The sequence below is a fragment of the Candoia aspera genome, chromosome 3 (genome assembly GCF_035149785.1).
Source record: "Candoia aspera isolate rCanAsp1 chromosome 3, rCanAsp1.hap2, whole genome shotgun sequence".
In the NCBI taxonomy this organism is placed as follows: Eukaryota; Metazoa; Chordata; class Lepidosauria; order Squamata; family Boidae; genus Candoia; species Candoia aspera.
The window spans coordinates 158691316-158706724 of record NC_086155.1 but is presented as its reverse complement, the minus strand read 5'-3'; the positions used below and the strand labels follow the sequence as shown (position 1 = coordinate 158706724).

At 38.7% G+C, this 15409-nt stretch overlaps 1 protein-coding gene across 1 annotated transcript in view; it reads left to right on the top strand.

Annotated features, from left to right (window-relative positions):
- Nucleotides 1-12712: 12712 nt before the first annotated feature.
- ARHGAP28 (Rho GTPase activating protein 28) overlaps nt 12713-15409 on the top strand; it is an 88084-nt gene continuing 85387 nt past the window's right edge. The window contains exon 1 of the mRNA XM_063299124.1: nt 12713-13004. Within this exon, the coding sequence (XP_063155194.1) occupies nt 12880-13004 (125 nt within the window). The 5' untranslated portion in view covers nt 12713-12879. The remainder of the gene's footprint in view (nt 13005-15409) is intronic.

Here is a 15409-nt window from a genome sequence, read left to right as displayed (position 1 = left end):
GATGGGCCCCCCGCTGCTGTGGCATCTCCTCGGGTCTCATCCCAGGTGAGCAGCTCGCCCGGAGAATTCACGGTGGTCTCCGGGGCCGTTTTCAGCCCCCCGGCTTCGCTCTCCGACTCGGAGCTCGCCTCCTCTCTGATGGCGGACAGCTCCCCACCTTGGGACGGTCGGCCGGACGGCCTCACGGTCGAGTCCGGTTCCCCTTCCTCCATCATCACGATGTCGGGTTCGGTCATCGCGGGCTCTCTCCCTCACAGGTTAGACGCTTGTCTTTCCTGGACAGGGGCCAGCGGAGTTAGGAACTGAGATTCTCAGCTTTATGTAATGATTGCCCTAGCCCCAAATACTCAGACTCACAAGAGGATGCTAAATGAAATCTGATTTATTAGAGTACTAAAGACAAATACAGAGAAAGCTGAGAATGAGCAAAAGCGCGCCAAATACAAACTTAAACCCTTGCTTCAAACGTATCCCGCCTCCCTCGTAACAGCCCCGCCCGGCACAGGTGCCAGCAATCGTCAGAGTTGCTAGCCTGGGAAAGTAACCTTGAGCGCAGTAGATAACACAAATACATTCCAAAGCAAAGCCAAAAGATAATCGTTCCCATCCTCCCTAGACAAATGAAACACGCATCCAATTAATGACATGCGAAACGTTACGATGCATCAAATACATTGAAACGGCGCACATGACAAGAAGACAGGAGAGCTTGGAGAAGATGTTGATGCTAGGGAGAGTGGAAGGCAAAAGGAAGAGGGGCCGACCAAGGGCAAGATGGATGGATGATATTCTAGAGGTGACGGACTTGTCCCTGGGGGAGCTGGGGGTGTTGACAACCGAGAGGAAGCTTTGGCGTGGGCTGGTCCTTGAAGTCACGAAGAGTCGGAAGCAACTAAATGAATAAACAACAACCTTGACAGCATCATCTTCCAAGATTTTGAACAGTTCAGCTGGGATACTGTCGTCTCCTGCTGCCTCGTTATTAGCAATGCTTCTTAAGGCCCACTCAACCTCACTCTTCAGGATGTCTGGCTCCAGCTCACTGACCACACCGTCAAAGCTATCCCCGATATTGTTATCCTTCCTATACAGGTCTTCCATATATTCTTGCCACCTTTTCTTGATCTCTTCTTCTTCTGTTAGCTCCTTGCCATCTTTGTTTTTGATCATACCATTTTTGCCTGGAATTTACCTCCAATGTTTCTAATTTTCTGGAAGAGGTCTCTTGTTCTTCCTATTCTATTGTCTTCTTCCACTTCCGCACATTGCTTGTTTAAAAATAATTCCTTATCTCTTCTGGCTAGCCTCTGGAATTTTGCATTTAATTGGGCATATCTCACCCTATCGCTGTTGCCTTTTGCTTTCCTTCTTTCTTGGGCTACTTCTAGTGTCTCAGCAGACAGCCATTTTGCCTTCTTGGTTTTCTCTTTCTTTGGGATGTGTTTTGTTGCCGCCTCCTGAACAATCTTATGAACTGCTGTCCATAGTTCTTCCAGGACCTTATCTACGAAGTCCAGTCCCTTAAATCGATTCTTCACCTCCACTGCATATTCCTCAGCAATATTAGTCAGCTCATATCTAGCTGATCTGTGGGTATTCCCTAATCTCTTTAGTCTGATCCTAAATTGTGCAAGAAGAAGTTCGTGATCTGAACTACAGTCAGCTCCAGGTCTTGTTTTTACCGACTGTATAGATGTCTGCGCCTTTGGCTGCAAAGGATGTAGTCAATCTGAGTTTGATGTTGTCCATCTGGTGAAGTCTATGTATAAAGCCATGTCTTAGGTTGTTGGAAGAGAGTGTTTGTTACGCAGAGTGAGTTGTCTTGGCAAAATTCTATTAGCCTATGTCCTGCTTTGTTTTGTTCTCCTAGGCCATGATTACCTGTAATTCCAGGTGTCATTTGACTGCCCACCTTAGCATTCCAGTGTCCCGTGATGAAAATAACATCTCTTTTAGGTGTGTTGTCCAGTAGGTGCTGCAGATCCTCATACAACTGGTCTACTTCAGCTTCTTCAGCGTCTGTGGTTGGGGCGTATATTTGGATCACTGTGATGTTAGATGGCTGGCCCTGAATTCAAATTGAGATCATTCTATTGTTTTTTGGATTGTATCCAAGCACTGCTTTAGCCACTTTACTATTAATTATGAAAGCTACTCCATTTCTTCTGTGGTCCTCTTGTCCACAGTAGTAGATCTGGTGGTCATCTGATGTGAAGCGGCCCATTCCAGTCCATTTCAGTTCACTGACGCCTAAAAAGTCTATCTTTAATGTTGACATCTCACCAATAACCACATCCCATTTGCCCTGGCTCATAGATCTTACATTCCAGGTTCCAATGGTGTGTTGATCCTTAGAACAGCAGATTTGCCATTTACCACCAGCACCGTTGGCCGCTAGCTGTCCTTTCGGCTTTGAGCTAGCTGCGTCATCACATCTGGGGCTAGTTGAACTCATCCTCTGTTCATCCCCAGTAGCATTTTGACCATCTTCCGACCTGGGAGTCTCATCTTCCGATGGTACACCGATATATCTCTGGTTGTAATGATCCATTTAGTTTTCATGGCAAGAATACTGGGGTGGGTTGACATTACCTTCCCCAGGGATCGCATTTAGTCTGACCTCTCTGTCATGACCTTCCCGTCTTGGGTGGCCCTTCACGGTTTAGCTCATGGCATCATTGAGGTGCTCAAGCTCCAGCACCACGACAAGGTAACGATCCTTTGCTGAAGTTAATTTATTTAGTTAACCAATATTATTGGACACAGAAGATCTCCAATAATACAACCCCTTATGCCTCTGGTAAAAAAACCAAACATAAATAGTATATTCAAAATAAATGTAATCTATTGTTCTTTAAAATCAAATATTAAAAGTGGGTTTATTAAACAGAAGCTTAAGTTTACATAACTTCTCACTTTTTCTCCCTATTTTCATCCGAAAAATAAGTCATACCTGGATAATCATGCTAGCTTACTATTACACCTTTGAGCAGGGCAGTCATTTTATGTCACAGATTAATGAAGTGACCCTGACCTTACTGAGGATAAATACTTCTAGCATATCAATTCCTTGTCATCCAGGGAAAAGTATTATGGATTATTTTCAGCAATGGCAGCCATAGATATGTTTTGTACAAAACATATTTCTTTACTACTAGGAACAACATTCTAAGGCAAAATGTTACAAATAAGATTTTGTGAATCACTCTTGTGATGTTCATTGTAAAATATGTATATCAAGGGCATATCCATATGACAAGAAAAGGGCAGATGATGAGTCTGGAGTATAGCTGGACCATGGTTTTCTTTAGCTTTGGCAATCCATAAATCATTCATCTGAGAAAAAGAGGAAGCAAGAAGGCCTTGTGTTTAATTTCCATTCTGTGAGAGGCCTAGTTATCTACGCTATAACTTTTTCATGGCAGTTTACATGATCCTAAGCCTCCTGATTATGGTGAAGTCCTGGGTGTACAGGATGGTCAGGCTTGCATTTCATACCAATGTCCCAAATCTATCCTGCCCTACATTCCATTGGTTAGAGCAGTGTTTCCCAGCCTCAGCAACTTTAAGCTGTGTGGACTTCAACTCTCAGAATTCCCCAGCCAGCATGGCTGGCTGGGCAATTCTGGAAGTTGGTCCACACAGCTTAAAGTTGCTGAGGTTGAGAAACACTGGGTTAGAGGGACCTTCCCAACCCTGGGAAAGTCTAATGCCCCAGTACAATTCTGCCACCTTGATTTTTTTAAAAAGTTCTCAGATATCATTAAATGGTGAAATCCTATGCATGTCTTAGTAAGTCCAACTAGTAAAACCAAAGCAAAAACCAAGGTAATAACAAAGCAAATTAGATATAGGATGATTTTTTTTTTGAAAAATTCCAATCTCAAGAGACATATTGACTGAACTCTCTTCCTGTTTCTGGTCTTAAACATTTATGTCTGTTCCCTAATCACATATTTCAAAAGAACATACTTAGTTCTGTTTTTATTTCCATGAGAATGATAACCAGTTTGAAAGCTTCCTAAAAAGTTAATCATTTTTGAAACAAAAGAAACATACATATTTTTACTTCCCCAAATGTGAATGTTATAGGTATTATGTTCCTCAGCACAAAACTGATTCATAATGTCAATAGCCCATATCCTGACACTAAATTATAGCCTATGTTTAGTATGTCTTTGTTACACTGAAACTGTCAAATCCACAGATATAATTCTAGTATGACCTCCATAACAATTTATGAAGACTTTTCTATTTGCAAACTAAATCTCTTAACTGAGAGAAAACCAGAAAATATTGTTGTTTTTCAATATTTGTAGGGGAAATTAATCATAACTGATTCCCTGCTGGCCAAGTACTAGTTCATGAGTGACTTATTAATAAATAGTAGCTTAATTGTAGACAAATCATGGCATTCTTTCATAACTGTTAAATTACTAAAGGACATACTTTCATGATGTATTACTCTTGGCGACTGCTTGGACTAGTCCCTGCAGTTTTTTTGGCAAGGATTTTTTGGAAGTGGTTTCCTTCCTAGGGCTGAGAGAGAGTGACTGGCCCAAAGTCACTCAGCCGGCTTTGGGCCTAGGCCAGGACTAGAACTCATGGTCTCCTGGTTTCTAGCCTGGTTCCTTAACCACTACACCAAACTGGCTCTCAGGTCAAGTTCTACTGTCCATCAAACTATACTTAGGTGATTAGCAGAACGGTTTTCTTTTCTAATAGGGTTGAGTCGATATAGTTTAAAATAAATTTGATATTACATTGGCCTATAAGACCGTAGTCACACATCATGTTAAGCCAAAGCAATGGTTTTGTCCTATTCAGACTATGAGACGGCCAGGCAGAATTACTACTAAATTCTTTATTTACAATAACTATTTACAACAGCAAAAAGTTCTTGTAATAGATTAAGCAAAGCAATTCAATCAAGTCCACCTAGGCAGTAAAGGACACCCAAGAAAGGCTGCAGGTTCAGATTGTGGCAAAACAGCGAGGCAGAACTCAGCTAATTTTCTTACTGAAGCTGCAAGACTCAATGGAGCTAGAGTGCGTGGCAAAGAGGAGGCTTGAGGCATGAGTCTGTGAATGGGCACACAGGTTGGACTAGGCTGGACTGCAGAGGCTAGACAAGGCTGGAGTGGAACATCTAGGCAAAGCTTGGATCTGGAGACAAGGCTGGACTTGGCAAGAACGTCACAATGAGGCTTGAAACTGGAGGCAAGACTGAATCATGCTGGAGCAACGAGATGAGGCTTGGAACTGGATGCAAGGCTGTACTCGGCAGGGACGGCAAGGAGAGGCTTGACCGGAGCAGCGTGTGCAGGAAGCAGGTCCATGACGACAGAAGGAGCTGGCTCTGATTCCACGCTGGCTACAGGCAAGACTTCCAACTGAAGTAAGGACTTTTCCACAGGTGCTGTGAGCTCAAAGGATTGGTTGTCTCCAGCAGCTTGCTCTTGGCGCGCCTGCCTTTTAAAACGATCCTTTCTGCACCTTTTCTCACCTGCAGCCAATCGGGCTGCCTTTTGATTCATCCACTTCTCTGCTTGTTTTTCTCGAGCGCTGATTGGAGGATTTAAATCTCCTTCCAAAGTTTGTCCAATCAGTGTCTCTAGTTTCTCCCTCTTGGCTGGGTCACTTCTGGTTTTTATTTCTCCAAATCCTTCCTGATAAGTTTCGTTTTCCCCTTCTGACTCAAGATAGGTTTTGTTTTCAGAGCCAGAAGCAGACTCAAACCTCACAGGTTTGTTAAACGTAGTTCCTTTATAAATCTGCAGTTGGCTAGGTTTATACATCAAAACTATAAAACATGGATTAAGAAACATCATGGTTGGGCTTGAAAATCATGCTAAGAAAAATCAAACAAACCACTTTAATGGTTTAATGCAATGTATGATCCCAGTTTTACTCTTATATCATTTTTTATTACTTCAGATGAATAGCATCATTAATTTTATAATTCTCATTGGATTTTCAAGGAAAGTTATTTTATATGTACAAAATTCCAGTTAGCAGTATATTGATATGAACTTCCCTCATTTTCATATTCAGTCCCTCAAGCAACAGAGTGAATTTATTTGTACATTAACTTCCACAGGGACCAGTTTAAATTAATGCTAGTATCACATTTGTACCCCCTCAAAATATAGATTTACTTTCAATTTCTGTCCTGATTACCAGGAAACACACTGAGGCGAGGACTTGGTCTCTAATATTTATTAGTAGTACTTAACAAGAATCCTAACAAACTGAGAAAGCGTGGGAAAACCCAGCCATATAAACCCCAAAGGTTAAGGCGGTCCCGATCTGTGTCTCTTTGAATGGCTGAACAGTTCCTCAGTGCTACGCATGCGCTTGACAGTCTGGGTGAGAGCCCCCTGCTCGCCATCCTTACTCATGACAATTTCTGTAACCATTTCTTCTAAAAAACGTGATGTCAGCTGAGAGAAATGTGATCATAATATCCATTTTCACAATATGGAAACATGAAATTCTTCAGACTGCAAGAACATCTTTTATTTAAAGATTCTGGCTCAGTAGAAACATCATCAATAGAACACTTTTCACATATCTTCCGATTGTGTAAGAGTGAACACACAGAATAAAATCAGAATTCCGTATACTACTCCTTCATGTTTAATTAGGGAGTCAACACAATACAGGGTATGCAAAGAGATTCTGTGAAACAAAGGTATAATCTGTTTGCACTAGATTGGGAATGTTTAACAATATTAGAGCTCCAAAGTATTAACATTTGCTTTATTTTATTTCATGATAATGTGAGGATTTCTCAATTGCCATCTACTTGCTAGGCAACATTTTCAGTATTATTACTGTTCTGATATAAGTGATTGGAACCAAGCAAAGGCAGCTCTTATGATACCATTATTTGACAGAAGACTGCAGTGGTGCATGTCTGAATGGAAAGTTCTTTATCTTTTCAATTCATTAAAGTTTGCCGGTAAATGCTGAATATCATAAAACTCAAACAATTTTAGCTGGAGACAATGTGGCGTAGCACTCCCTTGTGCAAGCTTTTACCTTGTAGATTTATCTTAATGGAAAACAACATATTGCTTTAGATTGATTACAGAAATATGGCAAATAAATTCTTACGTATTCTCAAAATCCACTCCAATTCCAATATCCTGAAGTAATCTGGAATATTCTGGAATATTCCAATATTTGGAACATTGTGGAGCCTTACTTTTTAAATAACATCTCAAAATTCACTCCTGTTGCAAAGTAGAATCATATTTTAATTACTCAATTGAAAATCTATCTGACAGTAATAATATGTTGTATGATTTAGTTTCTTAGCATGGTTTCTAGAGGGCCTAACCATGGCTTCTGGTGCTATTTGGTTTAATATTACATCTTATCTTTGGAAGAAAGGAATATTTTAGATAAAATATTCAGAAGCACAAAGCTGAATATAATCTATTCTAGCATTCTCTGGAGAAAATTTTCCAATGCTGACAATAAATACACATATGGCAGGACAAATCCAACGAATAAATGAAACTTTCTATAATGTTCTTCTAAGGATTTTCAGCCATAGCATCTGGCCGGCATCAGGTTAAGTATTGGTTGTAAGCTTGGTAAACAAGTCCATGTAAAGTCATAATGACTGAGAAATTAATCAACATTACTATGAGGAGCAAACTATTAGGGATAATTTTATTTTAGTCAGTATTGATTTATATGAAACTTCATTTCTTGTTTAGAAAACTACTAGAAAACAGAAATTGGAAAAACATTAATGCATCTTGCAAACATTTTCGAATCCTAAGACAATCTATATTTCTAACTGTAACTTAAAATGAAAATAAAATAGTTTACAAATTAGGTGTTAGTCACTTGAGTATTGTGCAACATAAGAGAAAACCTGATTGTTTGCCACACAACTTTTCCAAGAGGAAACAAGTATTATATGCTGAAAGCTCATTCCTAATTATAATGCTAATTTTGCCATTGCAAGGGCCTTATTTCTAGTTGTGAGCTCCGCGTTAACTAAATATGTGTGTTACAACTTACTGTAAGCTCTGGTGTATTTACAGAAGAGCTTGATATAGTATGAAAACATGTCCTGGTAAAACTGACTCTAAGGCGCACACACACACACACACACACACACAGAAAAGAACTTGGCGTAGGTGAAGGATGCAAAAAAGTGCAGCCGGGAAGCCATATGCAGCCTGCCAGCATCCCTTTGTGATACCAAGAGCCCACCAGCCAAAAATCTGGACTCTTTTTCATGTTTGGGGGTACTGGGGTGCTGTTAAGGGACAAAATTAATGCTGTTGACATTGCAAATGCTTCCCCCATTAAAATTTCTGAACTTACCTTTCCAAAAGAGCCCCAAGCTTTGCCCACTCCACTTCTGAAATGTGGACCTTGAAGCCTGCTGTGGTCCTTGAGCTGATAGAAGTTGCATGTTCTAGGTCTGATATAATGTTGATGATTTTTATAGTTATGAACACTTAAATCTCTGAACATTTCAACCTATGCAGCTTTCATCTGATTGGTCTATTCTTGAATAGTTAATTCAAAGGCAGAAATCAAAGATTTTTCTATATCAACTAATTCTGCTACATTATGTGGAAGCTACGCCCATAAATGGTTGCCAACAGTTATTGATATTAGGGAATAATTTTGCTTTGTTTGTTTTATAGAATGTATTGTAATGATCAATGACTGAAATAAAGTTTCCATTCTGTTCTGTTCTATATCAACTAATAGATTATAACTTGGCTGTAAATTCATTTAGTATTTACCTGGTGTGCTTGTGAGGGTAGGTGGGTGGTGCATCCATTCACCCTTGATTCATTTTGTTTTTAAAAATTTGTTCTGCATTCTACATTTTTCCAACTTTGTCCTTTGGGTTGCACTTTGTACTTTATTATGCATTCGCATAATTTCTTTTTGTTTAGAAATCAGAATGACAAGATGATGGGGTTTTTTTTTGCTATGGTTTAGATCCTGTAGGAGCCAAATCTTTTGCAATGTGGAAAAACACTGAAATAGTTGCCCTGGAATGTTAATGGTTACAAGTTTGCAGCATTGTAAGTAATTGCAATGAAGTACATTACTAAAGAATGAAAAAAGAAGAGTGAAATCCACATTAACAATGTGCCATTTGGCTTTTGCTGCTGTTTGCAAATTCCTGCTCCACTGTTATTTTATTCTTGCAGCATTTGCTGAATGTGCACCACCCTCCCCATCTGTCTTTCAAGAGCCACAGTGCTGTACACAAATTACTGTTTCTGTTTAGAGTTTTCCCTGAGATTCCACCATTCATTGGTTAATGTTTATTTCCTGCTTTAGCAACCCAGATCACAGTGATGATGTCATATTTCCAGACTGAACAGATCAAAAGTTGCTTATAAGAAACAGGACCTTATTAGATAAATAGTTTAATATAACATCCCTTTCAAATTAAGCCTATAGAAGTTTGTAAATACATAAATGATGACTAAGAACTAGATGAATGCAAGCAACAGAAAGAAGAATTCTTAGAAGTCTTAAAAAATAACATTAATTGTTTCCATAACACTGTAACTAACTCCTTGAAGACCTGAAATTTAATTCCCTCTATGTACTTGGTATAGAATGTTAACTGAATCATATGAAATGAAAATACTGAGAATGAGGAGAAAGATCTGATAAATTATTAGCCTTTTAACTAAAACAGCAAAAACAAAACATAGTAATCAAGGATGTTCTGATTTAACAAATCAACATTTTTTATTTTTATATTCAGTTTTATCATGCTGAATCAACAATAGCTGAATAAGAAATTAATTCTTATTTTTAGTTATATTTTTTTCCTAATAAAGTTGCTTATAAAGCTATACTTTCCAGAAATATACTATTACTATGAACACTGGAAAACTTCCCAGTCCTGATGGATATCTGGTTGAGTAGTACAAGACATAATTTTTTTTGCCCCTATAACACTGGATGTTTATAATAATTTTTTTTCAATAAAGTTGTTCCATCTTTCTTCAAAGAGCCTTACATAACTGTGAAGGCTGGTTAAAATTCTGCTAATTGGGCAAGTTATCAGCTGATTTTTTTGTTTAATGTTGATGCCAAATTTTTGACATGTAAACTACAGATATTACTTCTAACTGACCATTGTGTATTATATGGTTTCATTGAAAGGCAAAAAGTCTTGGATAATATTACCTTATTAATTGATATTTTAGATATACATTAGCAACAATAGTAGTCTCATTTGATGCAAAAAAAGGCTATTGATGTGATATAGTGGGAAGTTTTGGAGCCTATTGTGCCCAAATATGGATTTCCTTTTCTTTTTATTAATTTGATTTATCTAATCTTATATTAAGATTGATAATAGAACCACTGGCCTATCTTATCAGGTTAGGATAAGGAGGACATTTTGAGCATAAAAACAACTGGAATTGAACACAAATTATTATTCTGTGCTGATAATTTATTAATAAATATCATTATAAAATTGGTTGATATAGTACAACCATTTGGTAAATTATCAGAGCATTCAGTTCACTGATGTTTCATCAGCTTTCTGTAAGTTCTAATATATCTATAAAAATGTGTAGCAAATGGGATTTTATTTGTGGTTTGAAATCTTATATATCTCAGAATAATTAACCAAGGATACTTTTTTCATTTGTAGATGTAAACATATCAGTTTATCTGGTTTATGTTGTTATAAATGGTTAAAATCCCACTGAGTTTATGGGGAAAGATAAATGTTATAAAAATAAATAATATTTGAAGTTTTATATACTGTACTTCTATTAACACAGATATTCCTGTGTTAATATCATGAAGTGACTTTCAGGTTGTTAAATTATTAATAAAGTAGTTATGGGAAGATAACCCTCTTGATTTTTTAAATCCAAATTACAGCTTCTATAATTTGAGGTTTTAATTTTCCTGACCTTCAGCTTTTTAACTGAGCATATTTTTTACATTTTATTTCTTCATGAAATATAAATGATCAAGTCAAAAAACCACTGTGGGCTCCAATTAGAAAGTTCTAATGTGATACCCCCCTCCCCTTATATCATGACAGAGACTTGCTTCTTTCAGTTGTTGTTGTTGTTGTTATTATTCCCTCCTTTTTATAAATATAACTCAAGACGGTGAGCGTTCCTAATATTCCTCAGGTGGGTCAGGCTGGGACAGAGTGACTGACCTAAGGTCACCCAGTTGGCTTTCATGCCTAGGGAAGGTCTAGAACTCACAGTGTTCTGGTTTCTAGGCTAGACCTTAACCACTACACCAAACTGTCTCTCAAAGGATATCTGTGTAGACCAGGAACTGAACCCGGTCAACTGCTTGGAATTCTACAATATTTCCAACATTAAATGCTCTAAGGCATATTTAAATGTTGCTGCATAGAAGTTCAAATTTGGCCCATATTTATATGCTAAATTTACACTTTTTGATTATTCTAGTTTGAAATTAGCAGAGTTTTTTTTTCTTCCTAATCCATGGGTTAGTAGATATATTGATATTTTAGATCAATTTCCTAGTCAAGTTTTTAAACCACTTGAGTTATTGTCATGTCAGACTGTAAAAATGGCAAAATAGTAAGAGTACCTAATTATAACATTTTTCATTTTACAATTTGAACCAAATGTATTATCTAAATATCTAAACATTCAGCATTACTATTAGCACTGAAATTTTGGGATGATTCCAAACCTATGGTACTTTTTCCATAGAAAATTAAAGAGTATTGCTAAAGTGGATATTGGTTATTTGTAAAAACTTTGGTAGAGTTAGAACATCCCATATTAACAAATCAGTAGATAAAATATTAAGTGTTTTTCCAATGATGCTAAATGAAATTAATTCATCATTTTTTCATTGAACACTTCAGAGAAAGTTGAAAAAGGTTTTACTGGAAGTGTATAATGATGGAGGGGACACCTGCACATATGATACTAGCATGCCTCCTGGTTGTCCTGTTTTTGTTTAATATTGTGTTTATTAATACTGATTGTTTTTGGAAAGAGTAATGTGGTTTAAAAAAAACACATGAATGTGTTTTTAAATCAAATAGTCCAAGTCTGGAATTTATCAGTACATGAAGAACTATGGAATTACCACAATGTGGTGCAGCAAAAAAAGATTACTGTTTTACAAAAGGAAAGGCAGCGCTACCCTGTATTTACAGTCTTGGATTGATATATGTTTGCTCTGTTTCTGAACTGTCTCTTTATCAACGCAATTAAAGGACAGATTAATATTGTTCCATGTGGTCAACACTTTATTTATTTATATAAAGAATTTATTTATATATCTAATTTAGTCACCGCCCATATCACTCAGAGAGCGACGCTGGGTGGTTTACAATAAAACAAGAATAAAATATTAGTAAAATACTTTAAAAACATTATAATTTGTGTTTTTATTCTTATTTCTTTTGTATCTTTTCCCCCTTTCTGTATACTCAAGCAACAACAAGCGGCATGCATTTAAGAGGAGGAAGAATCCTGAGTTTGCATTTTCTTGGAAAACTTTAGAAAAGTGAGGCAAAATGCAGGGAAGAGTAGACGGAGGAGTATGCGTTTCTGGACCTCGGTGCCACGCAGGGCTCCTTCTGGTTTCTAGTTTCCTAGAAACACGGGACTTTCTTTGAGGGAGGCGGGCGTGGGGGCGGTGTTTTGGAATCTATGTTAATTCATATGTTCTGGCAGGAGGAAGAGCCTCGTCTCGCCTGCCTGCTGCAATCTGCAGCGAGGGAACAGGCTCTTAAAGGGCAAGGCCATGCCTGGGCTGGCTTGACAGAGTCCTTTGATGCAAAGAAGCCAAAGGGTTCCCGCAGACAACTTGTCGGTCGCCAGGCGGTGAGGAAGACATGCGCTTCCGATAATGGAGATAAAAGATTCGGGCAGCGTGGTGCTGACAGCCTACCATTCTTACACCCCATCCCGGCTGCCGAGCAGGGTGGAGCAGAGCTTCGCTCCAGAGAGCCCCCCAAGCCGGTCTCCTCTCAGGTAAAGCGGAAGAAAAGCGCTTGTCCGGCGCTCCGTGCTTTTGTCTGGCGGCCGCGTCTTCCTCTGCTGGCTGCCTGGCAGACGCTGCCATGGCGGGGGAGTTTTCAGAGGAGGAATTCCCCCCTCGCCGCCGTACTTCTGTAGGGCGTACTTCTGTAGTTGCGCCGGCTTTTATGGTCGTTCCGCTCTGCGGCGCGACCCGCGGGAGCCTGTCCAGCTGAAGGAATGCGCGGTTCTTCTGGTGGTGCTCTTGTGAGGGGAAGTGGGGGTGGCACAAATGGCAAAAGGGCTCCGTTTCAAGTCTCCGGAGCGCTGCAGATCAAGTTTGTTTGCTGACCGAGATTAGCCTCGAGATAACCTGAAAAGTAATGAGGGGACCGGGAGCGGAAGGGAGCGGGGAAATGGTCACTTATTGAGAAGAGGCTCAGTTTCTCTAAGCGAGGGAATCAGCTGGCAGCCGGAGCGCCCCGCCAGAGACCTCAAACAATCAGTGCTATTCCTTCTCCCCATCAGTTCAAAACTAGGCTAATGGGAATTGCGCCCAGAGAAAGTACATAGGATTGCAGCTGAAGGGCCTTATTTTTTGCACACCTATTGATTATATAAATACATGTATCTGGATCTAATTTATAATCTAATTTATAATTTATGGGCTCATCCCGAAGGGAGATAGCAGTAATTCAAACACCAATCATCAATTGACTAAAAACAGGATGCAGGATCTTCATTACATACACACATACATACAAGGAAGCCACTTCGTTTCTCCCTTCCCCTGCAAGGTAAGGAATTTCACAATATTACTGTGCATCTTGGAGACATTCCTTGCATTTGTCCCAGATAAAATTGCTGATAAAGGAAATAGTTCGGGTAATATCTTCACCAGCAACACCTTTAGTCTCAGTAAAGCTGACCTTTCTTCCACTTGGAAATCTGAGTTTGGATAGCTTCTGCAAGTGGTGTGTTTGTAACAATTGTAAAGTTCAGATGGTAAAATTTGTGTTATTGTACTTTGTCCTGGAAATGTGGACATTGCTTACTTTGAAAATAATATAAAAATGAATAAACCAGCAAAAGAAGGAGCAGCACAATAATGTTTCTATTCTTAGTATCTGAGACAAATTACTTTATTAATGAGAAGCAGATTATTCACTCATGCTGCTTACTCAGCTTTAACAATGACCAGTACAGGTATGACATGGCCAAGCTAAACTATCAAATAGCTTATACTGATAGATCCAACATTTGGATAGGACAGTTTCCAGGTGGATTTTTTTAATGGCTTTTTTTAGCGCATAGTCTGTCCCTTTGTCTGATTTTCCTATCCTTTGTAGGTTAGTGATGTTCATAAAAATATACTATTTAATATTTGTTATATCACCATTCTGTATTTGTTTACTTGGAATTTAAGACTTACTGCATGCAATAGAAGTTTCAGTCTAAGAATTGGCATTATTATAATGGCTGCATTATGTGGTACGTGTTTGTATACTTTTGTTAGCTGCTTGTACATCTAGAATTGGTTGGAAGGAAAGAAATAGTTTTTACCAGGTGTAACAACCTGGATCTTCCAGATGTTTTGCATCCATCATATGCAAGCTCCATTGCATTGCTCACATTTAGTTTTGTCTCTCCACTTTTGGCATAGGAACAAAAATCATGCATTTAAGCATCTAAATCCATTATGTTGGTCAAAGAGAAGAGTTTGTAAATAAAATAGATATAATAGTTGTTTCTCTTGCAGTAACAGCCTTGATGATGGATCTCTTTGTATATATAACTGCAGAAGGAAAAATTGAATATCTGGAGTTATACACTGAAATACTGTACTTACATATAAGGAATATACCCCCTCTGCCCCAAAGTAAACTATTTAAACTATTACTGTTTACTTTGTATATTTCTGCCTGTCCTTTGAGGAGTGCAAGATGATGTAATATAAGGTCAACCTCTCATTTTGTCTTTGTGCTGTCCCTGTTAGGTTGAACTAAGAGAAAAAGACCAGCTGGAAGTCAGCTAGAGAATTCTCTGATCAAATAGAGACTTCAAACTGTGTCTCCCTGGTCCAGTTCAACATTGTATCTCAAGAGAGAAAGAAGTGTTACCTATATCTGACAGGAGGTAGTACAGGTAGTCCTCACTGACTGTCTCATTCAGTGATCATTCAAAGTTATGACGGTACTGAAAATAATAACTTCATTACCAATGCCTGCATTATGACCTTCACAGCATCCCTCAGTCATGTGATCGCCATTACAGTCAGTATGCATTGTCCTATGCTTGACTGTTTTTCTTCTTTTTTCCCCCCTTGCAGAGTGGCGAGATTGGAGAGGAAGGGATTGCAAGCAGGCACACAATGGGGAATACACATTGAAAGCAATGCGCTGATGCTGGCAGCTGTGAGC